This window comes from Hydra viridissima, unplaced genomic scaffold, assembly GCF_058129835.1.
Source record: "Hydra viridissima isolate aposymbiotic clone 2 unplaced genomic scaffold, HvirCarnegie_v1 scaffold_3, whole genome shotgun sequence".
NCBI lineage: Eukaryota > Metazoa > Cnidaria > Hydrozoa > Anthoathecata > Hydridae > Hydra > Hydra viridissima.
In genome coordinates this window covers 19,411,817-19,437,470 of record NW_028324302.1, presented here as the reverse complement: position 1 = coordinate 19,437,470, position 25,654 = coordinate 19,411,817, and the positions used below count along the sequence as shown (strand labels likewise).

The window sequence follows — 25,654 nt, the reverse complement described above, 5'->3', positions numbered from 1 at the left end:
CTACTTCAAATTTTTCCCCCTCATCCACAAAGCACATGCCCTTGCTGTTAGGATCTAAAAAATGAGCTATAGAGAATTCAATATTCATCAACTCCCCTTCGAATCTTTTGTTTAGATCTTCATTGAAGTAGTGAGCAAGCTCTGATGACACCTCGGTTTTTGGCTTGATCATCTCCCTTGCTAATCCTCCTCTGATGTTGTATAGGCAATTAATAACGGAACAGATGCTAACATTCTTTTCACTGCTGCATTTCTCAGAGAATTCTGAAAAGCCTCTCAGAAGCCGGATGACAGATTGAATAGATTCCACTTCATCATCTGTTGGTAAAAGATCTGTCAACTTACAACCTCCAGAAACAGTAGGGTTCGGATTCTTTAAAGAATGCATCGCCGGAAGAAGATCCACCACAGACTCCATTTGATGGAGGTCAGAGTTCCATCTTGTGGGGCATCTCTGTACTAACTTCGTTCTGGAGTTTTTTAAGGCTTTGGCAGCATTAACTAAAGTCATAGCTTTTTGAGAGGACTGGTTGAAGTGACCTACTAATTTTGTTATTTTGTGGTTGAGAATTGACCATTTTGGACATCTTTTATCATCGACAGCACCACTGACAACTAGATTTAGACGGTGGTCGACACACCAAATTGCACTTTGAACCCCAATTGATTTCCTAACACCTGCTTGGACATTAGCTGCACAGTCAACTGTTATCCAGGTTTTGACTCCAAAATCAAGTTCCAGTTTGTTGATAGATTCATTGAGCTTCTTGGCAATATTGTCGGCAGTATGTTGTTCGGGGAAGTAGGACATTTCTACCAAGAAGAGCTTTAATTGGAACTTTGAATCTATATAGTGGAGTGTAAGGCTCATGAAAGACAAATTGGTGTGATCAGTGGTCCACACGTCGGATGTAAAGGCCACTCCATCAAGATTTAACTTGTCTGAATTGAAAATGTTTTTTACTTGTTCCTTGATGAATTTAAAAAGGAGAGGAATGTATTTTGTAGATATATTCTTTGCTGTAATGGTTCTGAATTGACCGTTGGTTGCAGTTCTCATCATCCGGGTGAATGCGTCAGTTTCTACAATAGAAAATGGTTGAGTGTCCTCAATCACCCATTTAGTAATGTCAACAACAGTTCTTATTTGATTGATATCAGTAACTTCCCATTCAGGTTTGGTAGCCTGTTTTCTGCCTTGCAGTGTCTGTGTGTTGGAAGTGCCACAAGTTCCACTTGGTCCAGGCTGTGGCGATACTGGTGTATCTTTTTGTGTTTGTGGACATCTCCTCTTTTTTCCTCTTTCTTGTGTTTGTTCAAAATCTGAGTCTTCAGAGGCAAGCTCATCAAAAATGTCTGGTATTGTTGATTTTTGCTTGTCTTTCCTTTCTAATTGTTTATATAAATTCAAGTGGACTCTTTTCAAATGGTTCCTTAAAGGACTTGTGGTGCTTTTATTGATTAAGTATATTTTGCCACAGGCCTTGCATTTTGCCTTTTTTTCCTCCACATTGTTGAAGAATTCCCAAATATTAGACAGCTTAGGCATCTGAAAAGAAAAAAAAAGTGAAATAAAAAAAAAAAAGAAACGAATCGGATTGAGTTTGCCATATCGGATCGGATGAATATTTCAGATTATTTATTGAATTTAAAATCCACAAAAAACGGATCAGATTGTTAATAAGGATTACTTTTCGGATTAAAAATTCGAAAACACGGATCAAATCACATTTTCGATTTACTGACTTTTTATTGAAATATTTGCCTCAATATTTCCTTAATATTTGCCTTAATAAAACGTGATAGTTTTTGATGCATACAAACAGTTTCCGAAAAAGAACTAATTATTTATTAAGTTATTTGAAAATTTTCCTTAATATTCGTCTTAACAATAAATGATATTTTAGAGGCATGCATAAAATTTTCAATAAAAGAACTAATTATTTGCCTTAATTATTGAAATGAGCGTAACAATTTTTCAAACTAGTTTTTATCTCTATTTCTATTTTTATTTCTGTTAATATTTAAGTAGAAGAAATATTACAATATAAATTTTATCGGACCAATCCACTAATTGAAGCAATCCGCAAAGCGAAATAATTCGCAAAGGAATTCGATCCACAAAAAAAAAAAAAAAAAAAACCGCAAAAATTCAGTTTGAAATATTCTTAACTTTTAAATCAAATTAATATAATATTGGCTTACCGTAATAAATGTAGGTGAAGAATAGTAGACTTGATCTGTTGAACGAATTGTTGTATGTTAAGATTTCCAAATAGAACTGATTGAAAATAAAAAAGAAATCCACTATTTATAGGACGCGCACATAATAAAAACGTAATTTTTTTGGACCACACCATTTAATGGTGACGCGAACGGAACGCGATTCGTATAATTCGCTAAACGAATTAAAGTTAAATTGATTTGTAAAAATTTTTCGGATTAATAATCCGAACAGCAAAGAGAATCCGCAAAAAAAAAAATCCGCTAGTGGTTCGTAAAAATTTTTCGGATTGATAATCCGAACAGCGAAGTGAATCCGCAAAAAAAAAATTCGCTAGTGGTTCGTAAATTAGTTTTCGGATTATTAATCCGAAAAATTTTTACAAACTGACTATTTTAATCCGCAAAATAAGTCGGATTGGCTTTTTGCGGATTTTACGAACCGAATCGGCGGTGCCTACCTATAATGCCATGTGGTTTGATTGAGGAGAGCAGACACATAAATATTTGATTCTAAGGCATTTAATTGCCATTTAATTTGTTTGAGTTGTATCATTTACAATCTGAAAAGGGATATTTTCTCTTTAAAAAACGTGCAAGAGAAAAAAAAATTTTAACAACCAAACATTATCATTGATATTTGTTTTATTTGGAATAAATTTTCGGTTAAGATCACTACTCTTCAAAAAACGATTCTGACGGTTCGGTTAAATTAAAAGATAAATTTTGGCCAGAATTTATGCTGTAAATGGTTCGATCCTTTACAAGTTCTACTTTTCTTTCTACTTAACATAATTTCTAATGTGGCACAGGACGCCATATAATAAAAACCACATTCAGTAATAAAAACTAAGTTTGAGACTAAGTTTTTACATTCTAATAAGGGGAAATCGAGACTTTTGTTTTACTCGTTAAATTAATCTGAAATGAGCAATAAAGTTGTACAATTTTTTCTTCTAAAATAAGAAACAGCAAATGTCTCAGACATGAAATTATGTCAAAATATGTGGATTGAAAATATTTCTGACATAATTTATGTCGGCAGAAAATGTCTCAGATATAAAGTTATGTCAAAATATGTGGACAGAAAAATGTTTCTGACATAATTTATGTCGGCAGAAAATGTCTCAGATATAAAGTTATGTCAAAATATGTGGACAGAAAAATGTTTCTGACATAATTTATGTCGACAGAAAATGTCTCAGATATAAAGTTATGTCAAAATATGTGGACAGAAAAATGTTTCTGACATAATTTATGTCGACAGAAAATGTCTCAGACATAAAATTATGTCAAAATATGTGGACAGAAAAATGTTTCTGACATAATTTATGTCGGCAGAAAATGTCTCAGACATAAAATTATGTCAAAGTAAGTTCGCAGAAAAATATTTCGGAAATATTTTATGTCGGCAGAAAATGTTTTAGACATAAAATTATGTCATAGTTGGTAGGCAGAAAAATATTTTGGACATATTTTATGTCGGAAGAAAATGTTTTAGACATAAAATTATGTCAAAGTAAGTGGACAGAAAAATGTTTCTGACATATTTTATGTCGGCAGAAAATGTCTCAGACATAAAATTATGTCAAAGTAAGTTCGCAGAAAAATATTTCGGACATATTTTATGTCGGCAGAAAATGTTTTAGACATAATATTATGTCATAGTTGGTAGGCAGAAAAATATTTCGGACATATTTTATGTCGGCAGAAAATTTGTCTTGGACATATTGGACAGATAACAACTCTGATTCTATTAATGACCTGAGTCATTACCAAAAAACCAATAAAAGTATTTGAAAAAAGTTGATTTTTTTAAAATACTTTTAAAAAATTTAATTTCAAACAAAAAAAGTTCTTTTCTTTTGAAAAAAATGAGTAGAAAAGCTATTACCTATGAAGATCGTGTAAAAGTGGTGCATTTTCACCAGGAAGGTAAATCCGCTCGTGAAATTGGAAAAATAATAAAGCAATCACATAGTTTGGTGTTAACAATCATCAAAGGATTCAAAGAGACGAAATCTTGCGTTGATCGCCATCGTTCTAGAAGACCGCGTTTGACGACACCCTATGACGATCGCCTTTTAATCAGGTTGGAAATGAAAAATCGAACCATGCCGAGGCATGAATTAAGAAGGGAATGGAAGCTTTCAAATGGATGTCAAGCATCGGCATCACTTGTGCGTTGGAAACTATTAGCTAACAATATGTTATGGAAAAAAGCTGTTCTAAAACAGCGACTTACCAAACAACATATAAAAAAGCGAAAAGAATTTTGCAATAGCGTCAAAGAATGGCCTAAACAAAAATAGAGGACAGTAATGTTCATTGATGAGAAATATCGAGGTTGATAACCGAAAAAACCGAATTATGATTCGGAGGCAGCCTTCAGAAAAATATAATCTCGATTGTATAGTTCAAAGAACAAAACAAGGTAGTGGTTTGGTTGGACTATGGTGCTGCATAACATATTATGATCTCAGTAGGTTTAAATTATTTGATGGTCGACTCAACTCTATTTATTAAGTGGATATTTTAAATAACAACTTGTTACCGTGAATTGATGCACTTGAGCAGAGCTATCCGTTTATTTTTCAGCAAAACAATTCACCATGTCACAGGGCTAAAATTGTCTCTGAATGGTTCAAAAGCAAAAATATTGAGCGTCTAACTTAGCCACTAAATAACCTAGATCTAAATTGCATTGAAAATCTTTGGAGTTGGCTTGATAAAGAAATTGCCGAGAAAGCACCAAGGAGTCTTGAGGAGTTGCGCAATATTTTACCAGCAATACTTGGAAATGTTTCCAAACATATTTTAGGGTCTGTTTATATGGAAAGCGGGCTGGCTCGGCAAACGAGCCAGCCCGTTTGCCGAGATCTCGACGTCGTCCTTATTTCAACTTAATTTTATTTTGCGTTTATATGAATAAACGAACTAGCCCGGATCGCTATCCGGGCCAGCTCGTTTATTCATATAAACGCAATATAAAACTAAGTTAAAATATTGATGACGTCGATATCTCGGCAAACGAGCCAGCCCGCTTACCATATAAACAGGCCCTTAGAGAATTTAATAGACTCAATGCCAAATCGTATGAATGAGTGCTTAAAAATTCATGGTAGAATTACGCGGTATTAGGTAAAATATTACCGTTTTTTGTTCTGTGGTTCTTAGCTTTTTCACAATTTTTTTTAAAATAAAAATTACCTATAAAACTTTAAATACATTTTTCTTATTTGTATGAAAGTTTTTATCATTATTATCATTTTTTATTTTGTTTGCCTATTTTCCAAAATTTATTTTTTTTTTTTTACCAGAAAAATATATTCAGTTAAATAAAAATTTAAAAATAAAAATAAATTATGATTTGTTGTTTCTAAAATTTTTCACAATACTGTAATATGAGGCTACGAACAGCCAGCTAATTCCTTGTAAAACAATATTAGCTAAAACAGTAAAACGTAAGATTTGGCGTAACCATGCTTCTCTTAATAGTTTAATTTGTTTATTAATTAACAATTATCAGTTAATAACTATATAAGGGGTGCAAATTTATTACATAAATAACAGGTAGAGAGAAAAAAAAAATCTTAAATGATTTTATTATTATCTGTATAATAAAATAGACATGTCTATCTGTGACACCCTGTAATAACCATTAGAATTTTTGCACAAAAACATGGACACATGCTTTTTGCGTATGGATAATTATGTGGCGCTGTCGAGGGCAAAATCAATCAACTCCTTAAAAATTCAATTGTCTGAAAATGCAAAAAAAAAAAAAAAAAAAAAAAAAAAAAAAAAAAAAAAAAAAACAACTAAGAGTATTGTTTATCGAGAAGTATTTGAATAAAATTTACCGATTATCTATTTGTATGAAGTGTTCATACACACGCAGCTCGTTAATTATAAATTCTAAAAGCATTTTATACAGACAGTGACTGATATTGAGTAAAACAAAGCATGTCTTAAATATGATCCAAGCAGGTTGGAAATAATATAATTCCATTTTGGAAATCTTGGCGCTTAATACATTCTTGCTCCCAATGGACGAAAAGTACGGTAATGCTTTGTCAATTAAAGCTGAAAATTATTTAAAATTACGATTATTCAGCATTTTCTACCGAATTTAGAAATATTTTAAGTTGATATTTAAGCATTAATGTGCGAAAGCAGAAACTTCTTGTTTTAAATGGTAAATTTAAAAATGGTAAATTAATAAACTGTAAAACCTTACTAATCTTTAAAAAATAATCACGATCTGTTTTTTTTTTAAAAAAAAAAAGTGGCCAGATTTTCTAAGAGAAATATATTTTAGTTTTCTCTTCCTTAACAAGAATAACGTTTTAAGAAAAATTCCACCGTAAGAAACCGCTTTCTGAAGTTATTTTTGCAAACAATTAAAAAAAAAAAAAAATTGTCGCGAACAAAATATACATGCGCATAAATAAAGTGTTGAAGTTTTTTTTTTTGAAAAATTATAACTTCTAAAAGTAAAATTTCGCTATTATGAAATATTAACCAAATTCTTAAAACCTTAAAGTTTCGTATAAAATTTTTAATTAAAAATCTGACGTTCCCAAATGGATATCCATTACAAATTTTCTAACCCATACTCTGACTTACACGCCACCCCTACAGAGATTGGTTGAAACTCCAACGGATATTAAATTGTAATTAAGCATTGCCTAATGCTACCAGAATTCAAATGTTTCTGTCCTTTTGTATTAAACAAACGTTGACCTGATCGCTTTTATTACTTCTCAAAACAGGCTCCAGTATGTCATGTTGACCCATTCCATGAGTTAATAACCCAGAAAATATCAATCAGATTCTGAGCGGCGTTTTATTCGCTGCATAGATTTAAGTGCTCTGTCGCGTAATTTTTTTTCAACGTCTGAAATTTCATCGGAAGAATCCTATTAAAACAAAATTTTCACTCAATTTTCGTTTAAAAACTGTTAACTGGGGATTCCAGGAATGGAATCTCATTTAAAATTTTGATGAAAAAATGCAGATATCAAAGTGTGAAATTCAACAGTATTTAAACAAATAACTGCCTTCTACGGAGAAGTGCTCCCCTTTTTTAGATTAATTTTGGAGTGCACACTTTAGGCACCTATCAACGGGAATGTACAATACTTGGATGCTATCTAGCTTAAAGTTGAATAACTTACCTCTTCAGTTGAAGTTTTTCTCTTCTTCTTTTTTGATTTACGTCGATTACTGTGATTTTTGCGTCGCGTTTTTCGAGCTTTATGACGATGACGTTCGCGGTCCGATGCACTTTCCTTAAGATTTTATTAAGAATACTTTAATACTTTAATAATGCAGTATTTAAAGAACTAAAAATATTTAAGAGTTAAAAGTTTTGAAAACTAATTAAAATTAGTTAGACATAAAAATTATAAAAAAAATACGGTAAAAATTTAACCTCTTCCTCACTGTCTGATTCTTCTTTTTCTATAGTCCTATCAGACTTTCTCTCAACTTGATAATTAACCTCTGGTTCACTATCCACTTCTTCACTTCTTGCTCGCCGCACTACCTGATTTGGAGACCTAAAAATTTTTTAATTTTTTTTAACATCAAAAAATAAAAAATACAAAGTTTTTTTCAGCCATGTTTGCAATAAGAGATTAACCAGCTTACCTAGAAGAAGACGTGCTTTTTTGACGAATTACAACTTTACGCTGATCAACATCGTTTTCAGAATCTTCTGAACTTTGCCTACTAGAATTATTTGAAGACGCTTTTTCTGAATCAGTTACTGTCTCCTGTCTCCGACTGACATTTAATGGCTTTTTATTGGCTTCAGTCGAAGATTTTCCTTTGTGTTTTAAGTGTTCGACTGAAATTTCTTTTCCTTGCTTTAACTTTCTTTTTAATGAGCTTTGCTTAAGACTTGATTCTTGATCACTAGATGAACTATCTTCACGTTTCAGTTCCTCTTTAGAGGATGATTGGGATTTCTCCTTTTGTTGAACTTTTTGCCTTGAAAATTTCAAGTCTTCTTCAAAATCATCTTCTTCTGAATCATGAGACTTACGAACTCTACTTGAACTAACTTTTCTTTCTTCGCTTGACGGCTCACTACTTGATTTTTTATTTGCTTCAACTTTTTTATGACTTTTTTTGGTAGCTTTGGATTCTTTAGGGTCATCGTCTGAATCCGATTTTTCAGCCATTCGTTTTGCAGCAGCTTCGAGCATCTTCTTGCGACGTGCATCATAAGAATCTTCTTTTCCACTTGATCCAGAAAGACTCCGTTGTTGACGCTTTCTTTCACTATGTTTCCTACGCAATCTTTCAGCCATTTCTTTTTCTTTGACATGAGCAGCACGAATATGTGCATCAGACGAAGATTCTTCAGAGCTACTACGATTTCTTTGCTTCCTCGGAAGGGATGCTGATGATCTATTAAATTGAGTTTTATTCTTTTGTGTTGGGGATTGTGATCGACTTAAACTACGACGCTTAGGAGCAATAGGGGATCTTTGATGACGAATTTTCTTGGCAGGAGACGGAGAAAAAGTTGCAGACCTTTTACGACGCAAAGGCGATCTACGTTGAGGAGACCTAGAAATTGACCGTCTTGTTCTAAATCGCTTTGGGGAATCTCGTCTTGCAGATCTGTCTCTTTGAGGAGAAGGAACACGAGAACGTTTTTTACTCAGAGGCGATCTTGAATCTACCTTCTCCAAATTATTTTTAGTTGATTGAGCTTCAACGTCTATATCAGATTCTGATTGCTGCCGTCGGTAAGTACGGTTCTGAGTTTTGCCAGACTTTTGATATTGAATAGGAGAATTGTCCCCTTTTAAAAGAAATTCATCAACTTCCTTCATTAGTCCTTCATCCGCAGGTTGGATTTTAACAAGTTCTTCATCTGATTCCAACTAAAAAAATATAAAAGATAATGGTATTTGTAATGACATGAAACAAAAATCCTTCTCTTTTAAACATTTTCTAGACACAATTAATTCTATTAGCACAATTACCTTAGGTGATGAAATTTTTACAGGATCTTTATTATTTATGTTTGCTGATGCAGAAGGTCGTGAATCAGGTGAAACACTTGGTCTACCCTTACTTCTATCAATATGAAATAATGCATACGTTTTAAATATAATAAGTATAAAAATGTTAATCAATTATAAATATCTGACAAAATCTAATTAAACTTTTTAAATGCTGCTTTGTATAAAAACATTAAAAACTCAAAACACTTTAAATAATATGCAGCACTCAAAACATTTTAATACGTAGCAAGAACAAAAAAAACATAATAACACAATGACAATAATCAAAAAAGCAGATTCTATAAAAAAAAAAACAAAAAAAAAAACATCACCTTCGAATTGGCGATCTGGAAAAAGAACGAGATCGAGACCGACGTCTGCTGCGACCGTATGAGCTACGATGAGAATACCTTCTTCTGGGAGAGCGAGATCTACGTCTAGGCGAGTGAGACCTTGATCTTGTTCGTGAGCTTTTTGGTGATCTGGAGTATCTTCTTGGAGATCTTGAGATCGAACGTCTTCTATACGGTGGTGAAATACTTCGTGGTTGTCCAACCTGTTTAGTGATTTGGTAATTTTTACCACTGTAGTCATCACTGAGCTCTGAATCAGATGACATTTCTATCTTAACTCCTCCATAAATTTTTGTAATTATATCAAAAATAGCTTTACCAAATTTTTCATCACCCTCTTCAACTAAGTGTAAATGGTCATGAAAGTAATACTTAGTGTTTAATGTGCCATCAGGAAGAACCCAATCAGCGTCTGGCTTTAAGTAATAGAAATTCCTTATGTGCCCACTTTTACAGAGCTTTTTGAGGTACTTGTTCACTTTAGCAGTCTGCTCTCGTTTAAAAGAAGGTTGCAAATCTCTAGGCAAAAGCCCTGCTAAAATGATTTTAGCATTGGGCTTTGCTTCTTGGAACATCATTGCAATAGATCCTATACCATTTGCAATATCTTTAGGACTATCTCTATCAGTGTTGTTAGTACCAACATGAATAACAACTGTCTGGGCATTTAAAGGAATTTCTCCGTTTTCAACCCGCCAGAGTACATGCTGTGTTCTATCTCCACCTAAGCCAAAGTTTAAAGATTTCAATGGTGCAAAATATTTGTTCCATATTTTTGGATACCTTGCAAGCCCTTGAATAATTGAATCTCCTATGAGGAGAACACAAGCACTTGATGTTTTAGCAATTTCAACATGCTTTTCATGCTCCCCATACCAACCAGCTTTATCTCTACATACTGGGGTACAGGCAGGAGAAGACATGTAACCAGTGAGTGACTTGCGAATTTCTCGTTGGTCTTTCATAGTTGGAGTTCCATACTCAGATGGAGGTACAACACCAATTGTTAAAGCCTAAAATTTAGGGAAAATATTTTTAAAGAGGAGTAAATATTCATTTGAAAGTATATTATGATTTAATTATTTACTAAAAAAAAATTATCTTTTAAAGAAAATTTATAAATTTGTGAACAATATCATTTTTATCTGAAATTGAACTTATAACTTTCATTTGAGAAACAGCTGAACATCTCTTTTTTTTTTTCTAAACAAACTTTTAGTTTGTGTTTATGTTTAAAATTGTAAAAACCTTAACAAAGAAAATAATGTACTTATTTATACTCTGAATTAACTGTAATTTTGAAGCTTTTTTAAATGTTAGTCACTGAAACACTTTTTAAAGATTCTAAAGGATATTTTTTAAAATTTTAAGAGAAATACTTAAAACTCTTTCTAGAGAGAGAAAGGAAAAAATGAGAATAAAGAGGAAAGAAAAAATAATTTACAGTGCAAACATATTGTTAAAAGTTACCTTTATCATAAATTTACAAAAGAAAGCTAAAAATTTACAGAAAACAAAAGAAATATAAGAGGAACATTTTTCATAAAAGTAAATACAATTAAATGTCTTGTATAGAATGTTGTATAAGTATAACTAAAATAAAATTGAACTGATCTTTTCAGTTAAAAGTTGGACAAAAGGGATTGACTTATACACCGGAATATGCAGTATATATCTTCCAAGTTAATTAAATAAATTTTCAGTTATGTTTATTCGAATTACAACTAAAAACCATCTTAAGTAAACCCATATTTTTAAAGGAAAATAAAAAAACTTTTTTAAAAATGACAAATTTAATTAAAAAAAATTTTTTTAAATTAAATTTGTCTTAAATAGATTTCAGTCAAGATCTTGTCTGAAACCCTACTAAATACGCAGCTCCTCTGATAGCTGACAATAATAAAAGAGAAGTAGAGAGTGTGTTTATTGATTAATTTAGGTTTTAATTTACAATGAACTTAATTTATTCACTTAATTTACAATAGAACTTTGAATTTGCAACATTTTTGTTCAAATGAGACTTCAATATAGTACAGTACTGTATCATAATGATTCATTTTGAGTCTATTGTTAATTATATTACTTATAAACAATTTACCTTAAAAGACCAATCACAGAAGGAACCCTAACTGTACCTAGCATTGAAAATGACTGAGAACTAAACATATTAATTCAATTTTAAGTAACAAAACTTTATGTGAAAACTCATCACCTAAGTTGAGTCTTAGAATTAGGAGCATTGGTTACTTACCTATCAGAAAATACCACCACTCTGACCATTGTATTTAAAATATATTCAAGCATCTAAACTATTGAATACCAACTGCTGGTACATCTTGTATAAGTTATGTGCAGTGCAACCAATGTTAAAGAATGTTTCGATGAACCTTAAAATAAGTCACATTAGTACCAGGTGTGGTATTAATGCGACTTGCTACAAGATTCATATTTGCAGCATTCTAATGAATGCAAGCAAACCCACAGCCATTAGGACCAAACTCTGAAAAAACAACATTCACTTTTTTAGCTAGATTAATTTCTGTATTTCTTTACCAGTTTTGGTTGCAAGTAAAATCCATTCCATTTTCCAAACTTCCAAGCAGTGAACAGCAAATATAATTAAATGAAAAATATAGTGAAAATAAGAGTTTATCTCAAATGAGTGAGATTATTGGATAGCACTATACATAAAAAATTTAAAATATTGAAGTGGTGCATAGTGAGTTATATTCTTGTGTCAAGATATTGCAAGACTTAATGTTGTGGCAGAAACATATACTTATATAACCCTATATTATGGTACTTAATATTGCATAGCTGTTACAATAGTGCAACTTGCTTGTCCAACTATTGGTGGTGATGTATCACGTATCCAGAGTTGTTATTCATTTCTAATTATAAGGTGTTTCACAATGTGTTCTCACTTTTCATTCGATTTGTTTTAAAATGTGATTATAGCAATAAGTTTAACAACAAGGTCTTGTGGGTTCCTGATAGATGTGCTTTTTAGCAAGAGTATATAGAAATGATTACACTAGATTCAATATAGAGTAACTTTCAAAAATACACTTAACCATAAAATTAATGCACCATGATTTATGATTAACCATCTCAGAATTTGATTAATCACTTAGATCAATCTTCTACTTAGCAGTGAAGTCTTTCTTTACACCACCATCATTCCTTATACCTTTTAATCCTATCTATCACCCTTATAAGCGGTTTTCTGGTAGCAGTATATTAATACCTTTTTTATTAAGACACCTTCTAACTGTGCTATAACACTAACATAACCAGCCTTACTACTAAAATCAATTAACAATTTTCAGTTGTTAAATTTGAGTCTTAAAAGGTCCTTAGTTGTCTTATTGACAAAGTTCAAAATGATGAAATAAAATCCATTTAAAATCATATTGGCTATAACTTTAAATAGTGTCTATTTTAAAAAATCCAAACCTTTTAATTTTTTAAAAACCTAGTAGATAGATGATTATATTTTGAATTCGAAAAAACAAAACCGTTACATTTCCCTTTTTTTTGTTATTTCACCAAAAAAATGAAATGAAACTGTTCTGTTCATTTTAATGTTTAACCCTTTCAGTACCACAGGCCAACAAGAGATTTTTTATGTTCCAATTTTTTTATTTACTTTATACGAGGTTTATTTTCTATTTGTAATAAAACAATAATAGAAACTAAATATTATAAAATATTACTAGTAACAGGTTTTAGAATTCACTTTAAACAAAGGTAAAGGCAACCTGGAAATCAAAAGTGTATTGCCAAGATCTTGATTGGCTGAGTAGTTATATAAAAAAGAAATAAGAAAAGAAAAGAGAAAGAAAGGGACATTGTAAAATATTGCTATTATGTTTGCAGAAATGAAGATGGTAAAGACAAAGGGTCAAAGTCTGCTCATGAATGTTACCAAACAGTTACCACTGAAATTGAAAATATATGGCATAAATTCAGGTTTTGTGGAAAAGAAAAATGTTTTGAACCACACATTAATTAACCCGAGTTGGTAATTTTTTTTGTGTGAAAAAAAATTACCAAATCTGGTTTATTAATGAGTGGTTCAAAAATTTGAACCAAGATTCCCTAGATTGTGTGGCCATTGGACATTTACATCATACAAAAAAACATCATACAAAAGATATAGTTTTTACATTTTATTAGAAATGATTAAGAATTCAAACCTATCAAGAAACTGGAAAATGGATTTTTTAAGATAACTTTTAAGATTTTTAAGGTTTTTTATGCATGAAAAGAATCAATCCACTGGCTATATTACTCCAAGTTGCCCTTCTACACTAAAATAATAAATTCTATACTAAATTAAAAGAATGAAAATTCTTAGAAAGAGAAGTTTCTTGGGTATTGATTAATCTTAAAGAAATCTCTAGGAGATTAATATCAAAGAAGTCTCTTGGAACCTTAAACAAAACTCTAGAAATTAATATTTAAAAAAATCTCTAAGAGATTCTAGGAGAAAATATTATGAATGACTCAAATGCTAACAATATTTGTTAACTCAAAACTACTGGAATTTTTTGTTATCAAAACTTAATATCTTTTTGGGAATCTGACTATAAGCTTAGTGACAAAATTAAAAGTGAAAAAGCAATTGGTGGTTTACAATAACTTTAAACAAGTTATTATTTATTCACCTTTTTAATGCTATTGCTGTTGTGTTGTATTGATGGTAGTAAAAGAAGTGAGATAAGGTTAAAATATTTTTTCTGGTCATAAATTTTCATTATTGCTTTTGGTTTACATAGCATTAATAGTAATAAACAGTTTTTTTTATCATAATAAATAATAATTAAAAAAAAAACAACTTTTTTTTTACCTCTTTATAAACAGGTTGTTTACTCTTCTGTTTGGGTGGTTTTGATTCTGGTTCAGTACTGTCTGCTTCTACCGCTTGAGTTTTCTGTAGATTTGCACTGATTCGTTCAGTTTCTTGCTAAAATTAGGATAAGTAAAGACATTTAAATTCTGATTTTTTATTCCGACTACTATCTTGGTCAGAAAAGAGGTTTCATCTTCCATAAAACTATACTTATTTAATTGTATGAATGTCATCAATAAAACTGATGACAAATCATCATATGGAGGATTTTCTAGTACTTTTTTATGCAAATGGTTTTATGCTGCTGTTTGTATCCCAGCCAATACTATATTGTAAATTCTACACTAAAGATTCATATTCCTTAGTTTGATTAATAACAACAAAAAACGGAGACCAATAATATTTATATATAATATATTATATATAATATCATATATAATATATTATAAATAATATATCATATACAAAATATATATAAAGTGCTGAAAACTAGCATCAGTTATTAGTTAAATATCTGACTTAATAAGGGATGTCTAAACAAGTTTGTTTCTATAAGATATCATGTCTGAAAGAGTTTTATTCACAGAAGAATGTAAATACCATTAAAGAATAAATTTTTAAATGACTTGAAACATTTTTCTTTACATATTGAAAATTAATTTTTGTTAAATAATTTAGCTATGCTTATTGATTGGAATTATCAAAGAGTTTTCATTGAAAGAAATTTAAAAAATATGATTGATTTTTATTTCTAACCAAATACAATTATAAATTATATTGAATTTATCAATTAAGTGGATTAAAGTATATTTCTTTTTGAAACTTTTTTCAACAAAATGTCTTTAAAAGTAATTGGCAAAAATTTGTTGTTTTACTTAAAGCACACAGCAACTGTGTCTGAGATTTCATGAGGTTATTGGTTTGATAAACAGTCTGCTGCATTTATTCAACTTTTTAGAAAAATATACAACAAAATATAGTATGTATATGATATGAACCAGGCAGTATTAGTAATAAATTAAAACTGTAGTAGACCATAAGAATCAAACAATTACAATGCTTTTCTTTGTACCACATAAAATTCTCTCTATTAACAGATGTTACAGAGAGGGATTTGCATATTAATAAATGGTTAAAGAGTTTTTTTAAGTTTAAATTTGCATTTCTTCAATTTGCTAAAAAAACTTAATTTATAATATTGCAGTTTGAATTGAGTTAATTTACGAGCTTAAAAAATCTGCTAAAGAAAGCTGTCATTAAAAAAAATACTAAAAACAAGGAATAAAAGAAATGTTAAAAAAGTTATTCAGAATTTAAATAAACTCACTTTCTTAGATAACTGTAGAGGTTTTTTAGTGGCTTTACCACTTGACATACCAAATGAGATGAATTGCAAAAACAGAATATAAATTTATCATTTACCAAAGTTGGTCATTGAAAAATGATCCATTTTAGCTGCTTTTTTAGAACTTGTTAAAAAGTAGAGTTTAGGTTTAGTGTTAAAAAAAGTTTAGTGTAAAAAAAGTTTTCTTTCAATTTTTCAACTTTCTACATAAGTGAAAATGTTACGTAATAAAATCTTTCTTTGTCAGTACCATAAAAAAAAAAAAAAAAACTCTTCAACTTTTTTATTCAAAAAAATTTAACTTATTTTAGCATTTTAATTTAGAACTCTTTTTTTTATTTAAATATTAAGAACTCTTTTTTTATTTAAAATTTACAACTTTTTTTAATGACTGAGTTTTAACAAAAATACTAAAAATCTTGATCATATTTTGAGCACATCTTTTTTCCAAGGTCATCTTTATAAATCTGTTCACAAAATTAATGCTGCCAATTGTAAATTGAATAAACTGATCAAGCTTTTGCAAATAAAAGGGTAGCCTATCTAGGAGTTGTTCTATTTTGGAAAACTTATTAAACATATTTTTTAAGCTTTTTGCAAACAATCATTTTTATTTTGCAAATTTCGCTAGCATTTATATTTAAAAATAAATAAATTTCTTATGGGAAATTACATAACTTACTCTATTAGAAAAGCAGCGCATAACACTGTCTCCGCGGGCTGACTATCATGCATTACAACTGAATAAATAAAGTGTGTGTAAAAAATATTTGACAATTAGTAGAAGTTAAGCCAAAGCTTTTTCTTTAACTTCATTTTTACGAATGTCAACAAACTAGAAAAAAGGTGCAATTTTGTCTTTTTGTTTAAAGTTATCTTAACTTAGTAATGTATATTGTTTTATGAAAAAAAGTTTTTTTTACCTGAAAATATCTTTACAGACAGCTATCACCTTCAGCAATAGATTTCAAATTTTTGGTCCAAATATTTAATAGCACTCTTTTAAAAATAGAATGGCAGATACTATTGATCTGGTCTACTATTTTTCCTTTATTAATTTAAATTCTTTTTAAAAAATTGAAAACTTAAAGTATACAACTATGCTTTACCTTACGAATCAGAATTTCTTCTTTTTTCTTTTCTAAAAATTGTTCCGGAATACCAGCTATACTTGTTTGAGCACTCACTAGGTGTGACCATAATTCTCCCATAAATATGCGTGCATTTTTACCATTTAAGAAGCCTGTCACTGATATTTGAAGTGATTTAGGATCAGGATACTAAATATAAAATTAAATGACTAAAAAAATACTAGAAGTTTATTGCTTATAATGAATATAATGCTCAAGTCTAAAGAAAGCTATATGTGACAATAAGTTGACAACAATATAGCAGTTTTTAAATTTCATAGCAGAAATCTATTGCCAGCACATTCTTAAGTATGGCAGGTATGGTAATTGCCAAATAAATAATTATCCAATTAAGCCAAAAATTGATCTAGAAATAAAAAGCATGGATTGTTACAACCTATCTCTAAGATTTTTAAGTATATTTTAATAAATTTATTCATTTTAAGCCAGAGGGAGTTCAATTTTTATATAATAATCTTATACTAATAAAGCAAGAAACTTAAAAATTTCAGATGTTTTTAAGTTACTTGGTAATTTAGCAACTTTTACCATTATTTGATAGGATTATAGGATAATATTGATATTTGAAACAGTTTGAAAATGAACTTTTAGGTTTAGAGAATTAAAATAGAGAAGCCCTGTATGACATGGTGCTATAGCAAATTCTCTTCCCTGATAAACTAAAACCAAAAAAACAAAAAACAAACAAAAAACAACTAACCCTATATCAGGACTTTTCAACAAAGAAAAAAAAGGTTTTAAATTTTAGTTATTATCTTTTAATGTAAAGATTTATCATAGAAAATCTTCTTTTAAGATGATGAATTTTAAAACACTATTATAGTGCAAACTAGTTAAAACCAAAACTTTCTACTTCAATTTTAGTTTTTTTAATTAGTTTTTAATACAAATTTAGCCTAAAAATATTTTGCCACAGCAAATTTGGCTAATTACTAATATACTATTGCACAAAGAATATTATTATGCAACATCATTTGTAGACTACTTTTGCATAAACTTTAGTGATTTGTTGCAGAAAATCTTATTTCTTCAACAAATATTGAGGTTGAGAAAAAAGTTTGCAAGCCATTATTAAAAGAATGCTTTTTTACATGTTGTGTGTATGTGTTTTTTTATTTGGTTTCATGGCTATAATCAAAATTTTAGAGATTTTAAAAGATATGTAATGAAATGATAAATACAGTAAACTCCCAGTTATTGAACCTTCTAAGGGAATAAGAATTTACTTCGAATAACCAAAATTTTGAATAACTGAGTTTAAGAAAAATTCACGGGGAAGAAACATTGCTTTGAATAAGCGGGAAATTCAAATAAGTGCCAGTTCGAATAACTGGGAGTTTACTGTAGTTTAAATTTTTTTTAAAAATTTTGCATAAAAAAAAGTAACTATTCGAACACAAACTTTTTCCTCAACCTAATGAGATATCTGATGAGATATTTTAAATTATATATCTGATGAGGTATTTTAAATTACAAAGTTTTTTTTAACAAATTAATCAGTTTACTCGTTGAGACTCTAGCAGTTCATAAATATAACCAATTAGGACTTCATCTTCAATACCACCAAGCAAACTAGTGATCCTTGATTGCACCCAAGGTTTGATTGTATCCAGATTAACCTTTTCCATATCAACCTTAATAAATTATAAATATAAAATATTAAAAAAAGTTTTTTTTTTTTTTACATATAGTTTTTTTTCTTTTTTTGAATCAACTAAAAACTTCTATATCAGTCATTTGAAAAAGAGCAAATTTAAATTAATTTACATATTCATACAGAGCTGTAAAATTTCAGAAAAAAAAAGCAATACATCATAACCCTTATGTTATTTTGTTTCAAATCAAGACATTCCATAGAACTGCTATTTGATTAAAACTATTTAACTTATTTTTATAACAATTTTTAGATAACAAGTTTATGAATTATTATAAACTTGTCACACTAAAAAACTTGTTTTAAATGTATTAACTCTTTCTTTAACAGGCTATCAGTTGATTTACTATTTGGAAAAAGTGAAACTTCCTAATGTTCTAGATTACAGTACAACATAAATACCAAAAAAAATTTTAAAATATTTTTAGCATATTTAGAAGAGGTGGGACTTGTAAGTCTCATCACTAATCTAAGTGCTGAGGGACATACAAATGTCAGGGACATTTTTTACTTATTTTTCTTTTTACTTTAAAGTTTAATTACAATTTGATTAGTATGCCAACAACAAAAAAATACAATTGATAAAAGCTTCATTTTATTTCTTAAAGAACAGGGTTTAGTTAAAACATAATGAGAAGCTTGAAAGTATTGCTTGAATTCATTGAAGCACAAATGGACACCACAAGCACTACAGATGGAAAATGGCGTCGATTCAATCCCACTCTTAGAGCACACTTCACACCTAGTTTTTTTTCTTTGTAAATTCAGCACCAAGGTTATTCAGGCTAATATTATTAAACATTGAGTATACTGTCTTCGTCCTTTTTTCTGTCACAGGAGAGGTTTCTGACTTTCTTCTTTTTTGGAGCACAAAGGTGGTTAATGCTCTATTGTCTTTAAAAAGTTTTTCTACTTTTGGTGGCAATGGTACACAAGTGTGGGCAACATGGTGTCTGAAATTAAGTAGGCCCATATTGTTGTTATTACTTACTTTGCAGAAAGACATGAATGTATTTGCAACCATATAATCAACAATGCCAAAGAATATTCTGTGGCACCATTTATTTGATTTCCTGTCCAGCCCAGAGAATACAAAGCATATCAGCTTTGTCAACTTCTTCCATATACTGGTTGTAATCTCTGATGGCTTCAGGATATCTGACAATTAACTATGTACCATCTTGTTGAGTTCTGCCTACTACTGTTTACTCTATGGTATGGAAATTGGGCAATAACATAACCAGCTTATTGTCTTTTAAGGCAAAAAACACAAACCATCATATGCCCTAATGTCAAAATTACATCTCTGAGACTCCTTTTCCTTTTTTAAATTCGTGGGTAGACCTTTTCTATTGTTTCTGATTGCTCCACATGCAGAAATATCATTGTGTGACAAACACCCAAATAGAGGGTTAGAGTTAAATTGTCAAAAAAACAACTTATGCCCTTTCTTTTCTAACACTTGGCTCATGTTGTTTACCACTGATTCACCTAACCAAAACCAGGGATTAGGTCCATGTTTCCCCCTTTTTCTTGGTAGACATTAAGTTTTGAAATGTAGCCATTAACACCAGCCCTAACCAACATCTTTTACTCAAGTTTAATGGGCTTCATTGGGCAATACTGTTTTAGGCTGCTTCTACTTTTAAATAAAATCATACTCTCATCCACACTTTGAATGTAGTGAGGGTTATGAAATTTTTTAAAGCTGTTTTGACCAGGTTATTAAAAGGCCTGACCCTAAATAACTTATCATTGTATTAGCATCCCTCTTGTCATTATTAGACAGATGGAGATTACTCAGCATTTGAAAAAACCTACCCCTGGTCATGGTCATGGTAGAGAAAACATAGGGAACACCAAGATCTCTATGATTGCTCCAGTTGAGTGTATAACATAGTAGGACATGATACCCCATTATGAACTTGATTTCCATGAACTCATAAAGCACTTCTTGTGTAATAACAGGACCTGTTTTTCAATACTGATGAATATACAAGACAGTTTGTAAGAAATTTGAAGAAAAAGCTTCCTTGCATAGTACAATTGCCAAAATATTCTTTATTAGGTCCTGCAAATAAAAGAATTAAAAATAATTAAAAAGTTATTACCTTAATGAAATAAAAATTGAAAACTTAAAATACTAAAAAACTTAAAATCATTTAAAAAACTTAAAATCATTTAAAAAAACTTAAAAGCATTTAAAGTTTAAACCTACCTTGATCAAATATGAAATCCCTAATGGTCTCAGTAGGATCTTTATTTCTTCAATGACAGGCCTTTGATTTACTAATGGAATATCTTAAGTCATCACTGATAGATCATAAAGTTATCTTATTGGTTGAGCCTTTGTCATTACCTCTCATCAGTATTTCAGATGGCTTCTCCTTTGAATCAGATAGTTCTTCATTAGCAATGTTGTTATCAGAGGGAATCTGCTCTAGGAGCAATTTAGTGTCAGCCAAATTAAAAAACCTTAGTGTTCTTTTTCTTCCATTACCTTCAGACATTTTCTACAAGCAAAAGTGATCATCATAATAAATAAAAATATTTATTGTCAGAGCTTAATTGTTACTAATAATTACATATAGAGATAGTTCTTTATTACCTTATATAATTCTTTAGCATTGTATAAGTATAAGGTAATAAATAAAGTAATAGCAAAAATATGTGCTGGAAATTAATTAAATAACTATCTGAACATCAAGAAACATGCTACACAAACTAAAAGCAAAAATTAGTGTTAACAGTTTTTATAATAATTTGATATTTTATGCTTAGGATCTTCAAACCCCATTCCATTAACAACCAATATCTATGACACTTATTTTTAAAAATTTTTTTTAATGTTTTATAAATTAAATTATTTTTTTTTATTTTTATTTTTTTTTCAAAAAAGATATTTTATCTGCAAAACGACTATGAGTTCTTCAGTAAAAAAATCCATACCAAAAAAAATATTTTCAACTTACCAATTTTGTTTTTCTTCCTGATGATACTTGATTTGTAAAAAAAATTATAAAAAATTAACACAGCAAACTAATGCAGCACAAATGGATGCAATCAGAAAGGAAACAACTTAATGTTTTAAAAATGCGGAAAGGAAGTTTAAAAAATAAAAACTTAAACTTTAGCAAGTTAAAAGAAAGTGATCAGCCCTATTAGTAAAGAGTTTTATTTTATTAAACTTGAGAAAATTTGGTCTATTTTAAAAGACTGATATAGAAGTTGGTTGTTATTCATTATATACCAAAAAACCAAGTGCTGATGCTTAAGATTTGGTTTAATTATTATCATTTATGCAATTTAATGACATCGATAAGTTAAAGAGTTGCAAACTTTTGTTTTTTATAATACCTTTGACTGTAACAGAGGATCAAATTTCATTTTTTTCATCAATTTCTTTTCTTTGTCTGCAAATCGAGAATCTTGCTCAGAAGTGGTCCCCTAAAATTAAAAATTAAATCTTAAAAAGCTAATAATAGTTTGTAATCATTTAATTTAATGCTTTTCTTTTTTCTTTTCTTTTTTTTTTAATCTTAAAGGAATAATTTATATTACTTTTTTTTAAGGACATTTCTTTGCTTTTCTTTTTCATTAACATTCTCATATAAACAATTTTTAAACCTTTAAATTCTAAATGTATATGAATAAATTGGAGGAAATCTGTTCGGAAAAAAACAGACCTTTTCAATGTTAAATTACTATGAAATTTAGATGATTATTCTACTTAATACTATTAAGCTTTATCATGCTTTAGGAATTAAGCATGGGCTATTAGTAATATGGTTTCATGCAATTTCTCACTCTTTAAATTGTCAATCTAACACAATATTCTTTTTAAAATTCTTAAAAAATCATAGTTAATTATTTTCCTTGAAAGAATTTTATACAACTTATTTTCTTCAAGTTTAAATATGAATTAGTATAGTAAAAGTGCTCCATACCCTAAAGAATCCCGCGTCAGCCATCTTGCTGGTCAAATTTACCGCTCGCCTCGGAAACTACTTTTTAGGTAACAAGCTATAAGCCTATTTTGCAGACTGGTTAAATCTATCCAAAATAAGCATGGTCTGGGCAATACCCATGAAAATAATTTAGAAAATTAAAAGATATAAATATTTATCTTAAGAGTACAATTAAAGTTTTCCACTGAAATTGAACGAAAAACATCAACTTTACGTCATTTTCTAATTTGATCAAGAACTTTTGTTTAGCTATTCTTTTTGAGGACTAAAATTTTTTGTCGAATTTATGAGCACGCGGGATAATGGTGGATGTTAGTAAAGCTGAACTGGAAATTAGAGCCACCTCAGGCTATTTTAATTCTCTCCTTGAGTTAATACCAACCAAATATTACTTGAAATCTGATAATGAAGTCCTTGGAAATTTAAAACAACTAAAAAAGAAACAGAAGAATGCGAATAAAAAACTTCTTGCAAAAAAAGCAAAGCTTTATAAACTAGACCCTTCTGCACACAAGAGCAGCTCTGAATTACAGCTCGAGATCGAATATAAAGAGAATGAGTTATTAAAAGATGATTGTTTTAATGATACACAAATAAAGTCAGTAAACGTATCCTGCATTCCGAGCAAACCGTTAGAAGAACTTCGTGCAAAGCTGCATGCTAAAGTTGCTTTACTTTCTTCAAATAGAAAGGTCGTCGGTGAAAAAAGTAAAAAACGGCGATTAGAAAGTAAAGAGCAAGAAAATATAGCTAAAAAAAGGAAGAAAGATCATGAAAATATAAAGCGTGTAAATGAAGTTGAAGGAAAGTTATCTAACGGTTCAAAACTAGGGAACTCTGTAGAGTCTAAAGTTGTGTTTAGTAAATTTGATTTTGCAACCCAAGTAAATGATGTTCGAAAAAGGAAAAAACAAAAGACTAAGAAACAATTGCTTGTTATTGCTGAAAAAAATAGAGATAAATTAACAGAATTAGAAAGTGTAAATGCAGAGAAGGCACAAGAACTGAAAAAAGAAATAGCCTGGAAAAATGCGTTAAAAAAAGCTGAAGGTGGTAAAGTAAAAGATGATCCTAAGCTCTTAAAAAAATCTTTAAAGAAGAAAGATAAACAAAAACAGAAAAGTAAATTGAAGTGGAATGAGCGCATTAAAACTGTTGAAATGCAAAAATTAGAAAAGCAGAAATTAAGAAAACAACATATTCAAGAGAGGAAAGAATCAAAAACAGGCAAAAATAAAAAAAGCAAAACAAAGACTAAAAAGCCAGGATTTTAGTTTAAGTTATTATGAGTGAAAATAAAAATGTACAATTACTTTGAAGGCAAATTTTAATGATTTTGAATGCTTGATAAATCTTTCATAATTTTAGTTTTGAATTAAAATTATAAAAGATTATTGTATCCCTTTTAACTTAATCTATTTCTTCATTGAAACAATCAACTAGGATTTTTACATTCAATTTTTATCGGAGAATTGCCCAAAGTGGCACTGAAACTAAATTTGTTAAATAGTACTTAAGATTACAGTGTAATTGTAAAGTTATAAGCAAGACTGTTCCCATGCCTTGATATGAACTTATCCCTGTAATCCAAGGAAATAAGGGTGTGGGAGACTAAATCCCAATTTCTATTTCTACAATGTTGATACATGTTTGATGCTTGTTAAACAGTTTCTAATTCATTGTGCAATATCTTAGAAGGAAGAAAAAATGACAAAGATTTGTTACTCCTCATATGCAGTAAAATATTCCTTGACCAAAATATTTTGTTCAAAGAATTCAAATCTGATCTTAACAATGTTCACATGCTTTAAAGATTTGAATATTTTGACCCCAAAAGCCCCTATATCCATGTAATAAGCATGCCAATACAAAAAATCAAGAGGATAAAATAAAATCAAAGAACTTCAAGTAAAAATTTAAAAAAGGTGTCCCTGTTTTCTTTACTGTTGTTATCTCTTGATAACAAAAAAAAAAGAAAATTTAAATGTAGAAATTAATGCTTCATTTTTATCGCAACTGATTACGATTTAACTTCAGGTTTAAAAAAACTTATGCAACGTTTTAACGTTATGTACCAGATTTCCAACAGCTTAAGTTCTAAGAGATCATTTTTTAAATTTTATTTAATGAAGCTTTTTGCGTACAACTTTGGCAGGAATTTGTCTGTCTAATCTTATCTTCCTATCGAATAAATTCTTAAAACTCACAACATTTATTTGTTAATAAAAAAAAATGGACGAAAATTAAGAATTTTTGTGGTTTAACTCATAAAATGAAGTGTGTGTGTGTACTAGGGTGGTCCTTATTCATTACAAAAAAAATTTTCTTCAGTTTTCTGACGGGGCACCCCCTTCAATGGTTGACGTTTATGAAAAAATAATTGTACTGAAAATTTTATTTGAAAAAAATACATTTTAGGGGTCTCTACCGCAGAGTTTATATCTATAAAAGTGCCCACAGAAGGCTCATATGCTCAGTATTCTACAATATGAATGATTAGGACAAATATGATCACAGAGCATAACATTGCTTTATTGAAGCACATTTAAACAACTGTTACAGTGTTACATATTGTAATTATTATTGTCCTTCTGTGTTGAGACTGTCAAAGTGACAAAAATCGTCAAGTTAGTCCATTGCCAGGGTATTCTTCGCTCGATCAGGAAATCGCTGGCGGTACTTCTTTACAATTAAGAGAAGGCACTGTTTCTGCTCCTCATCGTTTGTGTGCAGCTTGTTGTATTCGTCCATTAAGGCAACTCCACGTTCTGCTATGTCATTCACAACTCTCATACTACTGACAGTGTTCTTCGCCAACTGATAGTCAGCATCTGCAGACCAGAGCTTCACATCTTTGTTGAGGAAAGTTGACGGTAGACCAGTGATGGTGAAGAATCTACGACTGCTCTCGGTGACAAAGTCTTCCAAGTTCTTGGAGCTCACCAGCGTAGAATCAACAGTTATCCTCTTCAAAGGATATTCTGGACCCGGTGCTTGCAGGGCACTGACCATCAGACGTTTAGTGTCATCGGAGACTTCGTCATCAAAGAAAGCCAATACAATCAGTTCTTCTGACAAGT

The 25,654-nt window shown here is 30.0% G+C and overlaps 3 protein-coding genes across 3 annotated transcripts; 2 read left to right on the top strand and 1 right to left on the bottom strand.

The window, feature by feature from the left end:
- Nucleotides 1–4,097: 4,097 nt before the first annotated feature.
- Nucleotides 4,098–4,535, top strand: LOC149891323 (uncharacterized). Its single transcript, XM_090082077.1, has one exon. The coding sequence runs from the start codon at nucleotides 4,098–4,100 to the stop codon at nucleotides 4,533–4,535; it is 438 nt and encodes a 145-aa protein (XP_089938203.1).
- A 1,985-nt stretch (nucleotides 4,536–6,520) lies between these two features.
- LOC149891322 (uncharacterized) lies at nucleotides 6,521–22,677 on the bottom strand. Its single transcript, XM_090081033.1, has 11 exons — nucleotides 22,554–22,677; nucleotides 21,964–22,053; nucleotides 18,458–18,586; nucleotides 16,911–17,081; nucleotides 14,454–14,570; nucleotides 9,581–10,614; nucleotides 9,228–9,321; nucleotides 7,879–9,125; nucleotides 7,661–7,787; nucleotides 7,404–7,517; nucleotides 6,521–7,145 (listed from the first exon to the last, which is right to left on the bottom strand). Exons 1-11 carry the CDS (start codon nucleotides 22,575–22,577, stop codon nucleotides 7,050–7,052), a joined length of 3,243 nt encoding a protein of 1,080 aa, XP_089937159.1. The 5' UTR covers nucleotides 22,578–22,677; the 3' UTR covers nucleotides 6,521–7,049.
- LOC145180261 (uncharacterized) lies at nucleotides 22,651–23,906 on the top strand. Its single transcript, XM_080055121.2, has one exon. The coding sequence runs from the start codon at nucleotides 22,877–22,879 to the stop codon at nucleotides 23,846–23,848; it is 972 nt and encodes a 323-aa protein (XP_079911247.2). The 5' UTR covers nucleotides 22,651–22,876; the 3' UTR covers nucleotides 23,849–23,906.
- Nucleotides 23,907–25,654: the final 1,748 nt, after the last annotated feature.

Bases quoted from the DNA above. Each gene is read 5' to 3' on its own strand.
- LOC145180261 (XM_080055121.2), top strand. From the start codon at position 22,877: ATGGTGGATGTTAGTAAAGCTGAACTGGAAATTAGAGCCACCTCAGGC.
- LOC149891322 (XM_090081033.1), bottom strand. From the start codon at position 22,577: ATGGCTGACGCGGGATTCTTTAGG. The intron at 9,322-9,580 runs GTGATGTTTTTT...TCATATTGATAG, and splicing joins TCCAGATCGCCAATTCGAAG to AAGTAAGGGTAGACCAAGTG. The intron at 9,126-9,227 runs GTAATTGTGCTA...ATATTTTTTTAG, and splicing joins TAAAAATTTCATCACCTAAG to TTGGAATCAGATGAAGAACT.
- LOC149891323 (XM_090082077.1), top strand. From the start codon at position 4,098: ATGAGTAGAAAAGCTATTACCTATGAAGATCGTGTAAAAGTGGTGCAT.